Source organism: Parasteatoda tepidariorum, chromosome 2 (genome assembly GCF_043381705.1).
Source record: "Parasteatoda tepidariorum isolate YZ-2023 chromosome 2, CAS_Ptep_4.0, whole genome shotgun sequence".
Classification (NCBI taxonomy): Eukaryota; Metazoa; Arthropoda; class Arachnida; order Araneae; family Theridiidae; genus Parasteatoda; species Parasteatoda tepidariorum.
In genome coordinates, this window is record NC_092205.1 from 2,638,111 (window position 1) to 2,659,997 (window position 21,887).

General features: G+C 31.2%; 3 protein-coding genes across 6 annotated transcripts in view; 2 read left to right on the top strand and 1 right to left on the bottom strand.

Moving 5' to 3' along the window:
* The window catches only part of LOC107439690 (sn-1-specific diacylglycerol lipase ABHD11-like), a gene marked incomplete in the record, with an annotated part of 28,781 nt that extends 21,744 nt beyond the window's left edge, over window positions 1–7,037 (top strand). Inside the window, 1 exon segment of the mRNA XM_043045197.2 lies at window positions 6,866–7,037. Coding sequence (XP_042901131.2) covers window positions 6,866–7,011 — 146 coding nt within the window.
* Window positions 7,038–8,247: 1,210 nt separating this feature from the next.
* Window positions 8,248–11,536, top strand: LOC107439691 (uncharacterized). The gene is made up of 2 exons (XM_043045196.2): window positions 8,248–9,999; window positions 11,432–11,536. Exons 1-2 carry the CDS (start codon window positions 8,587–8,589, stop codon window positions 11,510–11,512), a joined length of 1,494 nt encoding a protein of 497 aa, XP_042901130.1. The 5' UTR covers window positions 8,248–8,586; the 3' UTR covers window positions 11,513–11,536.
* A 1,658-nt stretch (window positions 11,537–13,194) lies between these two features.
* Window positions 13,195–21,887, bottom strand: part of LOC107439693 (sn-1-specific diacylglycerol lipase ABHD11) — a 29,038-nt gene continuing 20,345 nt past the window's right edge. For all 4 annotated transcript variants that reach the window (XM_071177058.1, XM_071177057.1, XM_016052371.4 and 1 more), the window contains exon 7: window positions 13,195–13,402. In XM_071177058.1, the coding sequence (XP_071033159.1) occupies window positions 13,264–13,402 (139 nt within the window). In that variant the 3' untranslated portion in view covers window positions 13,195–13,263. The remainder of the gene's footprint in view (window positions 13,403–21,887) is intronic.

Here is a 21,887-nt window from a genome sequence, read left to right on the forward strand (position 1 = left end):
TGATCGAAACATATTTCCTTGAAAATTAAAATGAGAAAACAATCAATTTTATTATTTATCTAAGCTTATTCCAATTATTTAATGATAGCGGTATCAAGGTTAAGGATAAGCGATGAAAGCCCCGTTTACTATTATACTATAAATGCATTAAATTATATTGCTTGAATAATTTATTTTAAACAAATTATTTAATAAATTTAAGTAAATAAGGGTGTAAAAATAAACTCGATCGAAATAATCCCAAAATATACCCTAAAATATATGTAGAATAAACTTTGGAATCGATATATAAAAAATACTTTTTCAAACAACTTCGTGTAGAACGGAAACACTAACTTGCTTGAAATAGCTGTCCTTATAACTATTTAATTTCGATTCCTGGTTCTAGGGGACATTCCATTTTCAAATTCAACTTTTGAAATATCATTTGTAAACGGAATTGTTTTATGTCCTTAAAAATGTTAAGGCTTGCAGCATAAAAAAATGTACTGCATTGATTTTTTATTTTCTTTACAAAGTAGTGAATTATTATTTTTTTCAATCAAGAATCTTTGCCTATAACATATTTTATATCAAGTGAAATAATTTAATATATTGTGTTACTAAATGGATAATCCCAAGAAACTGAATCGAAAATATAAAAACTTCATTGATTTAAAAAATAATAGAGGATAATAAAAATAGTTTTGAGTGTCCAATAATTAAAGTCACAAGTTATTCAAGCCTGACAAGTCTTGAGAATAGACGCTTATATTTGAACGCTCGAAATACGTCGACTTTCACTTCCCTCTTTATATTTTTGAAGCCAGTTGAGTTTTTATCAGCAATTATACTGTTTTACATTTGGGTCTTCATCATTATTTTGATAAAGATTTTACACTCGTTAAACATGTAAAAAAGTAAACATATGCATTTTAATATTTTAACAAAATTTATGTGGTCTTTAAAAACGTAAGAGCATAAATATTGTAAAAGTTATAATTAACTTTAAAATTGAAATTTTGAGACCAGATATTTTGAGTGAATGAAATTAAATATTTTATCTTTTAAGTTTTTGTGCCCCCATTTCAGTATCTTAAGGACCTTGCGAGCTCTGTTTAAAAAGAGAGTATCGTATCAGATATATATAAGAAAACAAAAATAATCATAGTAGCAGTATTTGGTGGTAAATGTTGCTTATCGTAATTGATGAATATGCTGTGGGACATTTTATGGTGAAAATTCGAACGTAAGTTTCAGAATGTATCGAAACATGAGGATGCTATTTGCACATCATCTTTATTCAAAGAAAACTATGTAACTTAAATATCTAACAGAGTGAAGCTATTTTTTAAACAATGAATCATACAATATGCAACATATTATTTCAGTATCTTATTCTTAAACATAACATATTTCAATGTTTCTCAAAAGGCCACTAAACATTCATCAATTCCTTGAGTTATAGAAAAGAGAAATATCGTAAATTATAGAAGACCTTGTGAATGGGCATTAGAATTGCTATACAATCTACATCTTATTTTTCAAGCACTTTTTTCTTCTTTAGACTTAGCTATATAGACTTAGCGATTAAAGCTGTATAAATGATTATCCCTAAAATTTTGTATATAGCTGTATTAAGTTATGTTAATTTGATTTTAGTATGAAATCCTCGAATAAATATAGCAAAAACAACATAATCTAATTAATGTCAGATAAAAAGTTCATGTATTTAAATTCTAAAATCTTGGAAAATCATAAATGATTTATAAATAGATTCAAATTTTCATTTCAAAGGAGATTAAAATAAAAGAATCCTTGCTTTTTGGACAGAATATTGTTAAAAATTGTCTATTGCCTAGAAACTTTGAGATTTTTTCTATTATTAACTAAACCTCTCCGAGCAATCACAGAACATTATTTCATTTTTTTTTAACAGACAGAGCTTGGTTGGCTAATAGAATTAAGTATTCCTCTTTTGAATTAGTCTATGGGTTATCTTAAAATATTCATTTGCGCCGGTGACTGTTCTTGGCTGTTTTCTGGACTATCGCCGACAAATATATAAACCTTCATTGCTCCCCAATTTACGACCCAATTTTTTCAAAATTTAGTCTACCCCCTATTTTAAGGGTCAGAATTCCAAATATGTTAAGAAAATATACATGTTTATTCAGAGAAAGTACGTTTTTGTGTCCGATTTCGAAACTTAATTAATAGTTAACACCAAACAATTAGCATATTTGAGGTCACCCGTAGGAACCATTAAGTTTGACACTTGGTTCGTGAAAATCAGATCATTAGAATGAAAGTTATTCAGGGTGATATATATATATATATTTTTTTTTTGAGCACTGTGCATTATAAAATTTTATTAACAGTAAATACAATTGATAAAATTTCTCCTTAAACATTTTTATTACTGAAAGTTCTTACATAATATCAGTTTACTCAGAAAAGATTTTTAAAATAAATTATTGTTAAAATTATTTTTTTCAATAATTTTCACGTGTGCTCGTAATATCATTAAATTTTAATGAAAAGAAAACACTTTCTGTTTAGTTTTAAAATATCTGAACAGAATTAACAGCTTTTCGTGCATCAAATTATATGTTCATAGATGGCAGCACAGTAAGAGTTTTTTGTAAGTTCAAGCCATTTTCATTCGGTCAATTTTTTAGAATTTTTTCACAGTGTTCTTATTATTTCTTTCTTTCTAACATCTTAGAATAAATGTAAGTGTTAATAATAAAAAAAAAAGTAACATTTTTCTTTTTATGCAAAGATTTTTTTAATGTAATCCTAATATTCTTTGAGATTTAATACATCAATTAAAACTTTTTATTTAATTTTATACATTCATTTTCATCATGATTATTGTATTCACTGCTGTATCTTGACGGAAACTGGTAAAATACCTATGTATCGTAAATTTGTTTATCAACCTGTGCGTCGCTTAACGAGGTATGTTGCTTAATCTTCACAGAATATTTTTGAGTTGATTACGCGTGAAAGCAGCTAAATTAATTTTTTACCCTGCAAAATTTTATGTAATGAACATCCTTAATGTACTTTTTTTCTAAAACCCTTATGACAAATGAAGATTAAAGCCTAACGCCGTCTCGCCCAGTTAAGGGACATCCGTAGAATACTTTAGATTCTAAGTGCGAGCTCGTTGACCTCTCAGTAAAAGAAAAAGAGGATTCAAAAAGGTAGGCTTGGTGGCGATCCATGATAGCAAGTCGGAAAAATGGGCAAGGGAGGAAGAAGTAACTCCAGGGAAAACCCTGGTTGATGTAGGTTGGCGCCGCGCGCGCAAAGCGACCCCACCAAGATCCAAAGATTCCCTGCCTCCAACCAGAAGGTCTCAAAGAATTTAGTGAAATCTAAAAATTAACAAAAGTAGTTACTCAGAAAATAGAATTGAGGAGTTTTACAAATTAGGAGATTTAGGAATGACGAATGAAGATAAAAAGTACAGAGATCATTTTTTGCAAATTAATATTAAAATGTGGACGAAAAAAACAAAAACGCTGTAGAAATCTAATGATAGCTATTGAGTATAGCGGGAATTTAAACTTCAAAAGCAGCTGGATAGTCTAATTTATGAAGCTTAAAAGTCTTTCCAATCATCTAGAGGTTTTCTCCAGCAATCAAACAAATTTCGGTGGTTTCAGTCCCACCTTCTATAAAAGTAATTTTTTGGGTTTCAATAATATACTTTGCGTGTTTGTTTTTTCTTTATTTTTAATTATATTTAGCTATTACTATATGTATACATTTTCCATTTTATATTAGTTAAGTGTTAATCTTTTGAAGACAAAGATGTTAAGTTTTTTCGTCTCATTCTTGCATGCAATAAAATGTTTGTGCAAATTTATTTTGATAAAATACAATATTGACTACGTTTTTTTTTTTTTGTTTTCGAAATTTAAATGTTACCTAAATATTTCGGCTAAAATTGTTGGCTAGTACATAGTACCTTAAACTAATTATCGAATAATTAAAAATTTTACTTTTGGATTGCAAAAAAATATTGACAACTTTTTTAATATTAAAGGCTTTTCTAGGTTTCACTTTCTGAAAATATTTCTACGGGTGCCTTTGGGTTTTGTTTCAAGTATTTTGTTAAGTAAAATGCAGATTCATAAGGTTACGTAAGTATTTTTCCATTTAATATCAGGGAAAAAAGAAGTGTAAAAGAAAACTTATGTATGCTAGTAATTTGAATATTTTTAAATTTTCTTTATTGTCTCAAGTATTACAATTAATTTTATTATTCCAATAAGTTAATTTTCATTATAAATATACAGATTCTTATATTCTTATTATGTCTTATTCGTCCAAATGACACTTCAACTTCAAGCCGTTTAAATTTATTAAATTCTAATTCCGAAACATTTTAAAACCAACTATTGATAATGATAATTATTTCTTAACCTCTTTATTAAGTACGAACTTAGTAACTCTTAAACACGATCATTTTTAAACACTATTTTTTTTAAAACTCTTTTATATTAATTTTCTATAGAAGAAAATATTCCAAACTTTATAAATTAAAAATTAGCATTTATCAGTTATAGGGATCATGAAGCCATGTTCGTCAATAAATAAAACAGGGTCAAGTTCTTATCTACATAGGTCATCGTCAACTGACAATACATGTAGGTGCATCAAATTATAACAATACCACGTATATTATACATAGTGATAATTTCTGAACACGATTGAAAAGGGAGAATTGGGCATTTGTACTTCAAGAAGGAGGTCACAGATACCCGCACATGTGGGGGGACCTATGACGTCAACGCCAGATGATCGCTTATAAGCAATATGGCGTGTTAAAGTTGAGCTAAGATTCTATCTATAAGTGTCTATCTTTCACTTCTTCAACTACCCCATTAAGCTTTTTTTTTTTTAATTAATTTTTTTTTGCTTTAAAACGAATTGTTTACTGTTTTAGGTATGTGTATTCTTTTAACTTATAGGAAATTTTTCCCAGTTAAAGTTCGTTTAATTTTGACGGGAAAAAATTACTAAGTTCATTGGCTCGCAATAGAAAGTTTTAATTGCTCACAAAATGAAAATTACTTAATGCAATTTAATGCACAGATTAATTTTAACCACAGAGAAATATTTATAGGTATAGTTAAGATTTTAACAAAGCTGATAATTTATTTTAACCATCAAAAGTGTCATTGAGCCAATTAGAATACTTTTCTTGTTGTTTAAATTGTTAGAATATGTTCTTTTGAACAGATTACTTACAAATTCATCACAATGCCATAGTTGGGCAAATTTGAGAAATACCCCAATACGCCCAACATCTTAAAGTGCGTATATATAACCAACTTCACTCTATACTACTGCAATTAGAGTATTCTCTCGAATTTTGAATGTACAATCTCGAAGTACTTGAAATGCTACTTATTTAAAAAGGTGAACCAGAGGGTCACTTGAGGCGTTTTGGTCAAAATCAAATTAAAATTTACTCATTTACAGCTGATATAGCATAATACATTTTGCACATTNTTGGTGAAAAAATACTACCGTAGTATTAAAAATACTACGTCTGGCAACCCTGAAGTTACTATGAATTTCTTGTTTTTCAGTGTTACCAACAAATATCGAAAGAAGAATTTAATTTTAATTTCAAAGCTTATGTAAAAAAATATTGATAAAAGGTGGACTTATTCACAATGGCTTCTGAAATTATTATACAATATATTCAGAAGCTATTAAAAAAAGGGCTGTCTAACCTAGAAAAAAGTAACCAACGAGTAAATCCTTTAATAACTAAGAAGATTATTATTTATTTCATCAAAATTTCCAAAAATCAGAAAATATCAAAAAATGGACTTAACCGCATTGGCTTTTGAGCGGCTCATATAACGACACAATGAAAGATGGAAGAACCGGATAAGTGATATTTTCAAAGGAATTAATGAATCAGATGAAATAACCTAAAGTGGTGGCGTCAATAAGAGTATGTTTAATGTAATAAAGCAGCAGAAAACATTGTTTTATAATTTGCCCAGTCATCATAGACATTTGCTGAGAAACTTTTAACTTCTTTTTTTTTTGGAATCTGTTAAGAATAATGCTGGTTTCCTAACTTAGAAAATTTTTCTTGATTTAATTTTTTTTAAACATTCTCTACGGATTCCACATCACAAAATAAGCACGAAAATTGTTTTATGTTCATGAATAAAAAATCATTTTGAACTTACAATTAATCACTTAATAAAACCACTTTTATATATTCCATGAGCAATACAAAGCAATGCGCAAGCAGTGAGCTATTCAAAGCTTAAAAATTTAAACTTTTACTGGGTGTTTCGTAAATACTGTCCATAATATACATTTTAAAAATCCTCATAAGCAGTCAAGACAAAAAATAATGCAAATTGGGGTTCATAAATTAATGCTTAAGAGATGAAAAAACGCTATTGAAATCTGACAAATAACAATGAAGGAAGGCTGAGGTACAGAATATAGAAACTTGTACGATTGCAGTTTGAAAATTGAAGAGGTATTTCTACTTATTATATTTAAGCTTCTTTCTGTTTCCTTCCGCTATCAAAAAAGTTTTTGTGTTTCTTACACCCAACGTCCTCTACTGTACTTTTGTACTTCTGTTATTTTCTTGGAAAAATATTTTCCAAGTAAACAAGCATTTCGGTCATCTTTTTCGAAAAGTATTCTATAACCATACATTAAAGAGCGATTTTTTATGGAACAATCAGCTTAAAAAATAAGTCTAGCCTCTTTATCTGTTTAATAAACCCGTTTAAAAAGAAATAGAAAACTTGAAAATTTTGCATTTTACTTAGATATTCATTTTGTATTTCATTTCTAATGTGTTTTTTTTTATTTTTTAGACAAGACTACGAGAAAATATGGTCGCATTTCCCTAATGCTGTACTAAAAATAATCGATGGTGCAACGCATAACGTTCATATTGATCAACCGGAGAAGTATAAAGATATAGTATTAAGCTTTTTGTTAAAGAATCAAAAAGCTAAGTATTAAAAGAATACTTTGTCAGCCCTTGCAAATTTATATTTTAGTGTATTTTCTCTACCATAGAACACAGAAAAGTTATCATTGAAATAATAAGGTCATTAAAGAAGCAAGGTGACTGAAATTGAAGAATCCCGCAAATTCTTAAATTTTAAGTTGTNATTTTGTGATAAAAATGATAAATGAGGTTTATATATTGTCAATACATTGGTTATTCTCATTTACACCTGAAAAAATAGCCAAAAAACACAATTTTTGTAACTGGGCGGGGCTACCCGACAAATTTTGAAAAGAGCTAAGAAACATGTTTTTTTTTTATTTCTATTTTTTTAAGTTTAATTATTCTTTTTTTGGTTTATTCTCTTTGCATTATTTAATTAGATGATAAAACAATAGAAACATACAAAAATGTTGATTATTACTCAGTATTATACAGAAATATGAGCAAAACTCCTTAAGTGAGCGGGGCTACCCGACTCTCCCCTACTATTTTTATAATTATTGAGAGTTTGAAGCAGTTATTCATGATTGTTTGGATCAAATTTCTCTTACCTCTAACCAGCGCCCTTTAAGCTAATTCTCAAAATGAAGCGAGATGTTAATATAAAGAAAAGTCACGATTCTGTAAAAATGAAAAGTGTTTGTAATCTAATTACTTTATATCTAAAAATATACACCAACACTGCATTATCTGGATTCAAAACATTTGCAAAAATAGAGAAATAATAATTTACTAGGAGGCTTCGCCCCCTGCTCGCTGGCGCTCACCAACCCCAGGAACTGCTTTCACAGTTCATTTCGGATTGCTTCGCAATCCAATGCTCGCTTTTCTCGCTCATTGGATACGTTCTTAACGTCTAGTTTTTGTATACTTCTTTGAATACTGTAGTTCCGAAAACTTTTCACTGTAGAAAATTCTGAACCTGTACATTTCAATACTAATTTGAAATTGCAAACAGTTCACGTATTTTTTTTAATCACACTATTCTAAATTTCAGTTGTTGAGAAAAGTAACTGTTGTAAGTTTTGTTTTAAAGTCTTTCCCACCAGAGGGCTAAAGCCATGTGTTGTAAAACAATATGAAACAGTAGTCTGCCACTGAACGCCGGATGTAAAGCATCGGCTTTGAGGAAGATAGTTTTGTATTTTTAATTCTCTGAAGGGTGCCACCTTAATAATATGGAATTTGTAAGATAAATGTATATATTTTTGATTATTGATGAAGCCCATCATTTTGTGTTTNTATCTTTGGCTAGAGGACTTCGAAAACACAGTTAATTTAAGACAAATATTATGCCGGAAATTAGGAAGTTCCACAGTTATTAAAAGAAATAGAAAACTAATGAAACGCAAACTTTTGGAAATGAATGACCATATTATATTCGATCAAAACTGCGAAGAAAACAACCTTAACCTTTGAGTGAGAGCAAATATTTTTCTAAGAATGATATAAAGATGGGTTAAAAACTAATTACAAAATAAAAATAATGCAAATAAGTTATAAAAGCCGAAAGAAAATTCTTTCCATTCAAAACGCTTGACAATAACGATCGAAAAGTTGTTACTTATGATCTATGTTTCAGAATGTTTTCGTCACCGATAAGGAATTATTTCATGTTTACTGGCCTTCCAGTTTATTGTGAAGATCAAACTAAATTTGGCTTCGTATGCTGGTATTGTTGGAGGGTACTGTTGGTTGTACGATATAATACTGAATTAATGTACGTATCATACAGAATGATAAATAAGTTTATAATTTACGAACTGTATGGTTTGATGGATGTTATTGTCAGTGCTTTTATTTTTGATGCATTGATCGGTAAACATAAAAGGGTAATGAGTTTACAAAAGGTAATAACGGATAATATGAAGAACGGCTTCTGCAAAGTAAAAGCTGCAGACCTGCGCCGTGCCACAGTTATGAAAATTGTGTTTTTCATCAGCATTATCTCCTGCGTAGTCAGTCTACTGAGCGTTTTTCAAGCGTCAGAATTCAATGACTTGGACTTCATTTCTGAATCCTTTGACGTAAACTTAAGCTACACGTTGTTTATATCTTTATCGAACTGGTTGACAACAGCGAGCAGCTCAATGTTTTATTGTGCATTCTGCGTTCATCTGAAATCTTTGTTCTACTCGATTAATGAAAGAGCTCAAAAGTTGGTTAAGGATATTGACTTTTTACGTAATCGCTACAAGCGGCAATGCAATAAAAGGTTACAAGAGCAAAGGAAAGCGACATTAATGCTACCAACGCCTAATGAAAGAGCATTTCACGATGCATTTTTGAAAAACGAGATGTTTGCAAATAAATGCCCACTTTGTGATAAACTCCCTAATTTTGAAGAAAATTATTCGGATACCTCCTCTTTAAAAAGCACAAAGCATGATCATCGTAGTTCAATTACTTCTGCGATAAGTTCGAGGAAACTGTCTACCAGCGAAGGAAATCCTATTGACTACCTACCCACAGATGCCGAAGACAAAAAACTTAACGCTAGAATCGACTATGAGATGTCTGTGAAAGTGCAGGATGTGAACAGAAGGTTTATAAAAGTTGCTGATTTGGTGAAAGAAGCGGATAACATATTTTCCTTGCAATTTCTAGTGATTCTGACCATTACCTTCGTTCACTCTTGCTTTTACATACTGATTCATATCAGCACTGCAGGAGAAAGGAAAAGTCCCATAAAAGCAATGGTCAATATTGCTGTTCAGATAATCTTAGATTTATTGGCATTCGGATCTGTCGCTTTTGAGGCGTCACTGTTGGCTGAAGAGGCTATTAAATTGGCGCCACTTATTGCACGAGCAAGGAAAATGTTTGGAAATGAAGACTTACAGACTCACGTTCAAAGTGAAGTAACAATGATGGCTGTGTATTCCTTTGATGTACAGCTTACGGCGTGGAAGATTTTTACAGTGTCTCGGAGATTCGTGCCGACTGTAATTGGTTTTACAATCACCTACATATTAATAATATTGCAAATTTATCAGGTAATTGTTAAAAGTAAGTGCGTAAACAAAACAATAGAGGATTTTTAATTTGCATATTGTATTGGTCAGGACCTTGTACCTCTGGGTTGGGTTGAGATTTTATGATAAATATATTCAACTTTTAATTGAATTTAATTTTAAAAGTTTTATAAAGGGTAAACTATCTGCTTTATAAAAGAGTATACAGTCTCAAATAATTCATTTTATTTATAATCAAGAAAATTTCTAATGATATTAGATGGAAATTCTATAAAATATTTGAAAAATAATTTTAAAATAATGTGTAACTTTGAATTAAAAATATTCATGCACTACTTAGTATTTTCTAGATAGTTTAAAGCGAAAGATGATAAATCTTTATTTGTTTATGTTAACAATATGATATTCACAAATTTATTAATACATTGTAATGAACATGCCGTAACATGAATTTTAGTAATGTATTGCAGCCTCGCAAGAACAGATGTCATAACTGAAAAATTTTGCTTTTTGTATTAAAAATTTCATTATTTTATAGAAAAAAAATAAGCACCAGGGATAACGTAGGCTGTTTTATTTAAATCCCTGGATACTTAGATAAAGTAGCGAAATACTCCACGTTGGGGACATCATATTTCAATGCAGAAATGCTGAGTTTCCATTCTTAAAAGCGATTTTTTTATTGATTAATATTTTCATATTAAAATTTTCATGGTAAAGTAATATTTCATATTAAGCTGAAATATTTACTACTTTTTCTTTTTATTCTTCTTTCTTCTTTCTGAAATTATACAATTTGTTTTTGTTCCATTCAGGAAAAATAATACCTTATCTATAAGTTAAAATTTTCTTATTACGTCTTTCATAATAAGCTGTAACGTTTTTTCAAACTCTTTTAGATTTCTTGCAGTTGGTTTTTTATGAGGTTCAAAGGGATCAATATAGTTAGATAAAAATTATATGAGGTTTTTTAAATGAGATTAAAATAACATGAGATCTTCTAGATACCTTAAAATTAAGGTATGTGATAAAACAGTCAATAATTAGTAAATAGGAGCTTTGTCACATTTTTTAACAACAGAGATGAGTTCTGATTTGTTCAAAAATTAATAAATATTTCTTTGAGAATTCTTATTTAAAATCTGAATATAGAATATAACAAATTTACTTTGCACTATCACAAAATTTTACTATAATGTATGAAACATTTAAGGTAATAAAAAATAAAGAAACTAAGAGCTCAAAGAGGAATTAGATCATCGTATTATAACGTAGAAATTTCAAATTTATTCATTTGAAAAATATTTAATATGTTGAGCTAGTTTACTTTTAATTTTGGTGACAAAACACTCAAATATTTAACTGCTATTAAAATCTATTTTTAAAGCTTTCGACCAAAAAAAAATTTCTTAAGTTGAAAACAATATTTGTAATTTATTTTCATTTCTTTCAGGTGAATATATATAATGCAATTGAATTTGTCAGACCTTTAATTGTAAAAAAATTAATATCATGTAAAATTTGTAACAAATGAATAAATAAATCAATTTCAAACTTACCAGACACAATCTGCTGTTTTCGTTTGGATTCCAATTGTCTCTGCCATTTCTATGCAGCCATATTTTCCATCGCTTTTTATTGCTATCTCTAACAGGTGAACAATACAATTTAAAGCCTAAATTTAACTTACTTGAGCACCCAAATGCGCACCAAACAGTCATTATAAATTTAAAAGTATGAAACAAAAAAGTAAAAAGAAAAGTGAAAATAAAAATAACTGATCAGACGCAATGATATAGTCTGTCTAAGCTAAGAACTCCTCCCGCCACAAAGTCTGAGACCGTTTGGTGCAATGAAAACAAGAATGTCGCTTTTTAGGGAGGGTAGCTTAACTCTAGGACTAACACAGTAGACTGAAAAAAGAGATTCTCTTTCTCCGGTCGACCCGAGCCGAAACCACTCCAAAACAGTGACCCCGCACCCCTACTTGAAATAGTCATACTTCGTTACCATGGTCACCGCCATAGATCCAGACGAATGTCTGGAGGTGTTCTTATTTTAGACAAACAGTACTTCACCGTTTAAATTATTCAACAAAATGGCGACAGTTTACCCATGTGATCGGTGACAGACAATCGAAAACGAAAGCGGCACAAAGGTCGCAAGGAAAAGAACTATTTTATCTAAGTAATCCCGGGCTTTAGTTTTAACTACATTTGTTAAATTTTCCTTCGAATGCATCATGATGACATCACCATACATCAATAGCTATTGTGTTCATTTTTTGTTGCTTTTTTTGGAAGATTCGAATGTTTTGAATTACGACTCTTATTGTCGAAGCAGATATAAAGTATCCCCTCAACAATATGATACGATAGGTAATGAGTACACTGGTGAATAATTAGTTGTTCCGTATCGCTGGTTTCAAATCTTCAATTGATTTCTCTGTCAAAGCTTCATTTTTTATTGACATTTTTAGTCTATTTTTTTGACGAAATGTACAAACTTTAAAACGTTGTATCTAACAGAGCATTGCTTAAATGTTGCAAAAAACTTTTGGGGAATTTAGGCTCATCAACAGAATTAAAATTGCATGAGAACCCAAGCCTGGGAAAGTCGTCATACGCCGTAAGGAGCACTTTCTATTATGAACTGTTTCTTTGTATGCATCTGAAGAGATAATAATAGGGAAGATCACCTAACCGCAAACGACGACATTTCCGTGCATGGGTTCCTATGAAATTTTAATCCTGATGATGAATCGTAACTCGCAACATTTACTTCACCCCTTATTATACAAATCGTTTTTAAGCTTGTACATTTCAACAAAAATGGAATAAAAATGTCTCTTAAATGAGTAGCTTTAAGCGCAAAACTAATTTCTGATTGAACTTCCTACACCCAAATTAGGAAAGATAATGTATTTGTATAAATAAAACAAAAAAATTATTTTCTAGTGATATTTCTCAATATCACTTGACAAAGGAACAAAAAATTGGTTCTCCAGTGATGTATATCAATATACCAAAGTGTTTTTTAAAAAAATTATATTTGTTCAAAATTATATCGGTATTTGAGTAGTTATGTTTCTTTTTCATTTGACTTGATGAATTTGGTCTTGACTTGATGAATTAGAACTTATTATAAAACTATAATTAAATATTTTTCTCTCACACTAAACGCAATATTTTATTACATTCTTAATTCTAATTTCAATAACAAAACAAAGAAATAATTTATTGAATGATAAATTATAAAACAATGTTATATACAAAAATAAGCATGTCATAATTTGCTAATGATGTGCACAACTTTGTTCGAAAATTCTTTGGGGTATTCCATGTGAATATAATGGGTAGCATTTTCAAATTCAAAGAACTCTGCTCTTGGGAAGTACTTTTTTATGTGTTCTTTTTCATTTCCTCTGAAAAAAATATAACCTTAATTACTAACAAGATAAGAATACTCTATTAATTCATCTAATTAACTCATAAATGTCAGATTTTATTTACTCTTCCTATTTGCATAGATATTTGCAGTTTATCTACGGTACGAACTCCCCCCGCCACAAAGTCTGAGGCCGTCTGCTACTATGGAAACAAGAATAGCGCCTTTCAGGGAGGGTAGCTTCTCCTCTCTCAAGGGCTAACACAATCTGGAAAAAGAGATTACCTTTGCCGAACCGAGCTAAAACTTGTCCTAAACATTGATCCCACACCCCTACTTGAAATAGTTATACCTCGTTACCATAGTCACCGCCACGATTCCAAACGAATGGCTAGGAGAGTTCTTACTTTAGACAAACTATAATTGTATTTTTATTAAACTTTGCAATACTATTCTCAATTTTTAGTCACTATTATTTTAAAATTTTATATCAGTGTATAAAACACTAAAATTTTTTACTGAAATGACAAAAGAAAGAATTATGATTTTTATTTTCAAAACTAAGACATTTTAATGCGATCTTACAGGTTTTCTTTTTAAATACTTTTTCAGTCTTCTAATAAACAGTCTATATTTAATAGGAATTCTTACTTTAAATAATTGGATGTTCACTGAATAATATGAGCAAGTTGCTTAAATATCTTACATTAAAAAATGCAACATTTTAATTTGCCATTTCAAGACACCTATTTAACCAATCCCAAAGAAAATAAATTATCAAAAATAATTTACTTAATGACTCAGACAGAAAAGTTAAACACATGCGATTAATTTTTTTTAAAACGCTCGTAAATTAAAATAAAATTGGCACAACAAAAATTTATTAAACTTTTTCTCTTCAAAAAACTCTTTTTCAGATTTTTACATTGTAAAGATCCTTTAAAGATCAAAATAGCAGAAGGAATGTTTAGGCGTTTAGTGTAAATTCTGCCAAAAATAACCAAATGAGGCAAATTTTATATAGTTTCAAGAAACGAGTTTCTTAATTTTTAAGTCTTTAATTTTTTTTCCTGTAATACAGTTTTTCCCATGTGGTTGCTAAGAAAAACAATTGGGTACTGTAGCGTATCAGATATATTAAAGAATTGTTCAGTTTTTTTATAAGAAACTTTTATTCACCAACAACACAAACAGTTACAAATATGAATTACCCGTAACGGGATAGTGAGAAGATCATAAAACAACAAGAAAAACCCGTATAAGGAACTCAAATTCCAAACAAAAATTATTCTAAAGAAAACCAACAACTCTGTCGTTCTAAAAATTGACTTCTAATTTTATCGTCTGCTTTTATTTTTTTAAATTTATCTCTTTATGTATGCTTATTTTACTTTATTTATGCTTTTGCCTGCCCGTAATTTTTATGCTTTTGCAAACCAACTATATTTTTTTATATTTTTAGACTTTATAACTCCTCTCTCTTTGGAAGAACTTTTCCATAGCTAATAAAGGAAAAGTTATTTATGAACTTATTTGTGTTTTTTTTTTTTTTAAACTTTAGGTTGAAACTAATACATTATGTTACAATCAAAACATTTCACTTTTAAAATTACATTTTCTAATTGGGTATACTATCGCCTACGTCACAGGTTGTGTTAATCCTACTAAATTTAACCAGTGAACGGCATTTTCTGCGAGCCTGACATCAAGCCACAAATAAACAAACGGAATGTTCGATCTTTTAAATAGCTGCTCGCCAGATTATATTGTATTAAATAGAAAAGTTCGCTTTGTAATAATTGATTTTGTTGTTTCATCTAAGTAACTCAATGTTTTTAGTAAACATATTTAAAACTCAGTTTATTAAAAATTAAATTTTTTTTTTCTCTTCTGACAACGTGAGACATCAAGCCAATTAAACTTAACGGACATCATTCCATAGAATCCATATTTTAAAAAAAAATCAATGTTTTCAAATCATATTAAATTAGCGCGTGTAAAATATTAAACAACAACCACTATCTTCCATTCATTTAGCATTGCACGATAGTATATGTTATTCCTACTAAAATTTTCGAAGTGGAAGTAGTTGTGCTTTTTTATATTATACCCAATTGTCAAATTAATAGACAATTCACTTGTAACTCAATTTAGATATCAAATTAAAATATTCAAAATAAAATTATAATTGAATATTATAATTTAACTTCACATAAAATAAATATAATTAAATATAACTATTTACATATGTACAACAATATCTAAAGAATGAAGCTAACCAGATTTTTTTTCTTTCAAAGTGCTTATTTTTATCTTGGTATTTCACTAGTTTTAAATCCAAATAATATACTTAACATTTTTAAACATCATATAATTAAATCCAAACTCAGTCTTATTAATATTTATAGACATAAAAAAATAACATAATTTAAGAACACTAGCACTTTTCTCTACAATCAAATTTGTTTAACACCCATGTTTCATTATTTTAAATAATTTCTCCAATTAAATTTTGGTTGGTTTAACTTCAATTATAAACTAATTTCTTTACGAGTTCGTTTTTCCCCCTTCAAATTAAGTCCTACATATGAATAAGTAAATAAGACTAAAATGTATCAACATCAATAAGAAAAACAAACATTATTTACAAATACCTTCCCATCAATTAACTTTTGTCTGATTAAAATCAAGAACTTAAAGATACTCTACTGAGACCATCTGCATTCTTGTTCCTAGTGCCAGCTCTATACACAATTTTAAAATCAAACGGTTGTAGTGCTAAAGCCCAACGCATAAATCTGGCCCTTGAACTAGCATTTGTTTCAAGCCAGGTTAGCGGTTGATGATCAGTCTGAATAGTAAACTTTTGCCCATCTAAATAATGTAAATAATTTTTGATAGCAAAAATTATACTGGCGCATTCCTTTTCCGCTGTGCAATATTTTTTTTCGGACTCATTAAACGTTTTACTCAGATATACTATGGGGTGTTCATGGCCTTCATTATCTAGTTGTGTTAATACCACACCCATACCAATTTCCGAAGCGTCTGTTTGTAAGATAAATTCTTTTTCATAGTTGGGAGAGAAGAGTAAGGGTTGGATCGTTAATTTTTGTTTTAGTTTCTTAAAGGCTTCTTCGCATTCGATAGTCCAGGTAATTTCTCCCTTCTTTGTTTTGCCTTTTAAAGTGTCTGTTAATGGCGCAACTAGAACAGAGAACATTGGTATATATCGACTGTAATAGCCTGCTAGTCCCAGAAATGCTCTAATCTCAGTTTTGGTCTTAGATACAGGGAATTCGGCAACTGCTCGTGTTTTTATATCAGAGAGTTTTCTATAGCCTTGTCCGACAATATATCCAAGATAAAGAACATGATCTTGTGCAAAACGGCATTTTGAAGGTTTCAATGCAAGTTCTGCTTCTTTAATACGCTGCAATACAGAATTAAGATGTTCTAAATGAAAATCCCAGGTATCTGAGAAAATTGCTATATCATCAAGGTATGGCACTGCAAATTCTTCTAAATCCTTTAGTAGTCATGCCATTAATTTGCTAAAGAAAATAGGGGGCACTCTTTAACCCAAATGGAAGTCGTAATGGTCTATAAGTTCCGAAACTGGTAACAAAAGTAGCTAATCTTTGAGCGTTTGGCTTAAGCTTAATTTGCCAATATCCCTTGGCGAAATCTAAAAGACTGATAAATTTCGCCATGGCTACCTCTACAACTCGGTCTTTTATGTTCGGAAGTGGGAAATATTGTGTTACAGTTATTTCGTTGAGACGACGGTAATCAATGCAGTGCCTTAGATTTTTATTTGGTGCTTCTACTAAGATCATAGGAGAAGTAAAATCACTCTCACCTAAATCAATAATTTTTAAGTCAAACATTTTCTGCACTTCAGTTCTTAAAATTTCTGTTTGTCTGGGTGAAGTTCGGTAAGGCTTGGAAATAATTGGCTTATTTATACTAAGTTGAATGTCATGCTTAATTAAGTTAGTTTTTCCTGGGTTATTTGAAAAACTTTTCGAATATCTTCTTAAAATATTCCTCAATTGGTTGATTTCATGTCCGTTAAGGAGATCTTCTAGGTGACTGTCTTGAATCATTTAAGATATATCAAATTCATTCGGAGTAATATACACTTGCGGAAAGTCAATATCTTGTTCTAAAGAAGATGTCGTCGAAGATCTTCATTTACATTTAAAGAATCTTAGAGAATCCGCATCATATTGGCGAACAGCTCACAATGAATTAATTGCATTTATTTGTTGCCTTGGTCCTCCAACTTGGTTTATTACTTTGAGCTGTAATGATTTGCATTGGTTGGATATGCGCAAAGCCCTATTAATTGCTGCAGATGGCAGACCCGATGAAGATACCAGCCAATTAATTATTGAAGAAGTGCATCATTTGATTGAATTGTATCCCGTTGTGTTGAACCGCCATTTTTCTCGTCGTGTCAATGCTTTTATGAAACAGATTAAACAAAAGATAATCTTCTTGGTGGAAAAGTCGTTGATTTCAGGTATCGAGTTGAATTTCAGAACCGAGGAAGCCCACATGTTCACCTTGTAGTATGGGCTGAAAATCCTCCATCTTTTGAAACACCAGAAGGACTTTCGCACATCGATCAAGTGATTTCATGCCACTTACCAAACGAAGATGAAGATGAAGATCTAAGAGCACTTGTCAAACGTAATCAAATTCATCGCCATACTCGTACATGCTACAAAACAATTCGGTTTGGAAACATGTCGATTTGCTTTTCCTCGCCAGCCATGTCGACAAACTCGGGTTGTGCCCTTCCCCCCAGTTCAAACAAGTTCATTCGAAATGGAGGACGATTTTGTACTCTAAAACGAAAATCCAATGAAAAATGGGTAAATAATTATAATCAGCAAATTCTTGAGTTTTGGAATGCCAATATGGGCATACAACCTTGCGGGTCAAATGAATCAATTATTCATGCAAGAGGGACTTCGCTCCCATTTTAAGTTTGAGAATAGGTTGAGGTCGTTTCGACCCCAAGGCCTCTAATCATTCGCTTTACCGGATGAGACTGATTTCTCCGAGTGCCAGCTATGCTGAGGGAAACTTCGGAGGGAACCAGCTACTAGATGGTTCGATGAGAAGTGGAAGTGTCTCCAAGTATATTTCGAAGACGGAACCAGCAAATGTAAATGAAGGTGTAACCCAAGCGATTCGGGAAATTCGTCGCGAGGAAACTAGCATCGCTGCAAAGCTCTTCAAATCGTGCATGCGAGTATTGAAAGAGCGACAAGTTTCTGCATCAGAATGTGTATATCGACTCTGCCATCTGCTACTACGCTTAAGATCAATAAAATGCGTTTTCTTAAATACAAGAAAGCCTGATGAACGATATCGAATGTTGAGATTTCAAAATAATGAAGCAGTTGGACTTTGCTCAAATTTATTTGAGCGATATGCTAATCGTTCAAGACAACAAGAGCAGGGCTGTGATTTCCCAAATATGTGTCTACTTGAACTTGCGATGAATTTTGAGACTTTTTATGCAAAAAAGCGGAAGATAATGAAGAAAGTATTGATGCAGAAGAGGAAGAGCAACCAACAAGACGAAGATTCATGAATCTGATCAACAGCACAAAAATGGTAGTTAGAAATGTTTCAGCTGTTGTTCGAATACCGTATTTCCAAATGTCGAACGATCCAGAAAATTATTTCTATAATCTGCTGGTACAATATGTACCATTTTACTCTGAGAATGAATTAATTGATTAGCATATTAATGCTCGCGATGCTTTTCTTTCTCGAGATGAACAATTGAGACAAACGAATGCGTACCTTGAAATTCATCGTGCAAGATACAGACAACTTGAAACTGCATTCAATCAGGCGCATGCTTTCAATATTTCGAAAATCCAGAAGAAATTGTTCAAGCAGAACTTGAAGATGAAGTTAATGAACAGGCGATGACAAATGAGCAGTTTCAAAATGTCTGTGCTGCAATTAATTTAAGACAGCGAGAATTATTCAACACCATCACTCTCAGCATTCAGAGTCAACTAAATGGAAGTCCGAGTCGCATTAGAATGTTTATCACCGGAGTTGCTGGAGTTGGCAAAACTTTTACTTTTAATGCATTGAAGGAACAGGTCAATCGCTCTTACGGCAAGAAAGCAGTTAAAGTTGGCGCAGTGATCGGTGTAGCTGCAAGACTTGTTGGTGGAACAACAATCCACACATTATTTAAATTCCCAGTTAAAAAAGACGGCAAAATAATAGGAAATTTGGCATCACTTACTGGTAACTATTTAAAGGTGTTACGTAATCAATGGAAGGACATAGAATTTCTACTTATAAATGAGATTTCCATGGTTTCTTACGAAATGTTTTGTATGATGTGCTCGAGATTACGACAATTGAAAAAGAAAGAAAATGAACCATTCGGTGGCATCAACATTATGGTTTTTGGAGACTTGTTTCAGTTGCCACCTATTCGTGGAGCTCCGATATTCGACCAGACTACAAGATTTATTCCGGCAACTAGTTTGTGGAGAATCTTCAGCCTTGTGGAGTTGACAGAGAACATGCGACAACAAGGTGATACACAATTGGCCGATCTGTTAAATGCTCTCCGCGTATGTGAGTTGAAGGCCCCACATTTTGCTCTATTAGCGTCAAAAATGTTGACAGAGACATCTGACGATTTTGATTTAGATAAAGCAATTCGCATATATCCTACGGGTCTATCACGCGCGTAACACAGCCGTCCTTGAACGATATCGATCTCAAGGAGTGCGAGTATTCAGCATTCAGGCTCGGGATGTTTTAATAAATGTGATAAGAAATACAGACAATGCAAACATAGATGACATTGTGTCGGATGACATCAACAAAACTGGTGGATTAGAAAAGGTTTTGGAAATTTTCAACGGAGCCAGAGTGATGCTTCGTTCTAATATTGATATAGAGAAAGGACTTATGAATGGTAACATGGGCACTATCTCGCCTGTATTCTCGCCTTTATTTCGACGTGATCAGGTCTACGATACCGATATTCCAGCTATTCGTGTCGACATTGACAGAGATGGAATTCATTTAATCAAGCCAAAATCCACTCAATTTCCAGCCCTCAGAAATTATGGAACAATCGAGTGAACACAACTCCCAATAATACTGTGCTGGGCCTGCACAGTCCATAAAATGCAAGGGTGTAACGGTGAGCATCTCTTCGCCAGTGACTTCCTGTCGTAAAAAGATCATAAGTTGTTCAAGAAACCTTTGGCTGCTCTCAGAAACACCATCTTTAGTACCTGGCGTGGAAGACATTCTATGTCTCTCCCAGGCTCTTAAAACATCTTCAGGAAGACAAGATTCTACTAAAGGTGATAAAAAATCAGTAAACTTTTCTTTAGATCTACCTAATCTGCCCAGGGCTCGTAAGCGTCGTATAAATTTGACAAATCTTCACTTTTCTTGCCACAGACAGCATTCTTAACAACTAATTTTAGCAACTCTCGAACGTAAACCAGCACTAACAGATCATTTCTGTCAAATCTTTCTTTAAGGAGCTCAATCGCTTTGATACAATTTTGAGCCGTTGGAGGGAAACTCTCTATTAAGCTAGCTGCTCTAGAGCCAGTAGTTATAGCTTGTATTAAATATTGGAATTTGTATTCCGATGGCATTTCCTTATCTTCATGTATTCTAGAAAACTGGTTCCAAATTCCTGAAAAAGATTTAATATCGCCGTTAAATTTTTAAAGTTCCAGCTTTGACAAACGACACTTTCTGTTACTTGGCGCGCTTTCTGCAATGACGCCAACACTATTTTCGATGCGTTCTAATTTTGATTTAAATGAAAGATATTGATCTCCATAGTTTTCATCCTCACTAAACTCTTTTATGTATTCCTTTTCATCATCCTTTGTAATATAATTTAATATTATTTCTGTAATAGAATTCTGTATTCGCGATCGCAACGAACTATATGGGGCGTTGTTGTATGAGACGCATACCTGCGATTTCTATATGAACCGTCATTCAGTTACTCTGGAGACGTCTTTAATGTAGCATGTAGCATTGTAACGCTCCTTCTTTAATGTGGCTTATTAAATTTAAAAAAGAAAAATGTTTGATATCCTTTCTTATACAACCGAAAACAAGATGGTATCTCTTTTTTTTTAAAGAAGGAACATCCAAAACACACCTGAAAAATATTTGTAAATAGAAAAAAATATGTATCTTCTTATTAGAGTTAAAACCTAATGCCTGAGAAATAGTTTTACTAAATTTAATGATATAACCTGAAAGGCCTACTTAAACTTTATATTCCATAGTTTTAAGAATCATATTACTTCAAACATTAAAATAAGCAAAAAGTATACATAAGCTTCATAATTTTATGTAATTTAATTTTGTAAATAAAGTTTTTTGACAAGTAATTTTATCAAAAAATTTTAAGTTTTAATAAAAATCATTATTTAGAAACTGAAAAACGTAAAGTAAAGAATGCTTACGATACAAAACAAAAAAAA

Coding starts and splice junctions, on each gene's coding strand:
- LOC107439691 (XM_043045196.2), top strand. CDS start 8,587: ATGTTTTCGTCACCGATAAGGAATTATTTCATGTTTACTGGCCTTCCA. Junction 10,000..11,431: donor TAATATTGCAAATTTATCAG/GTAATTGTTAAA, acceptor CATTTCTTTCAG/GTGAATATATATAATGCAAT.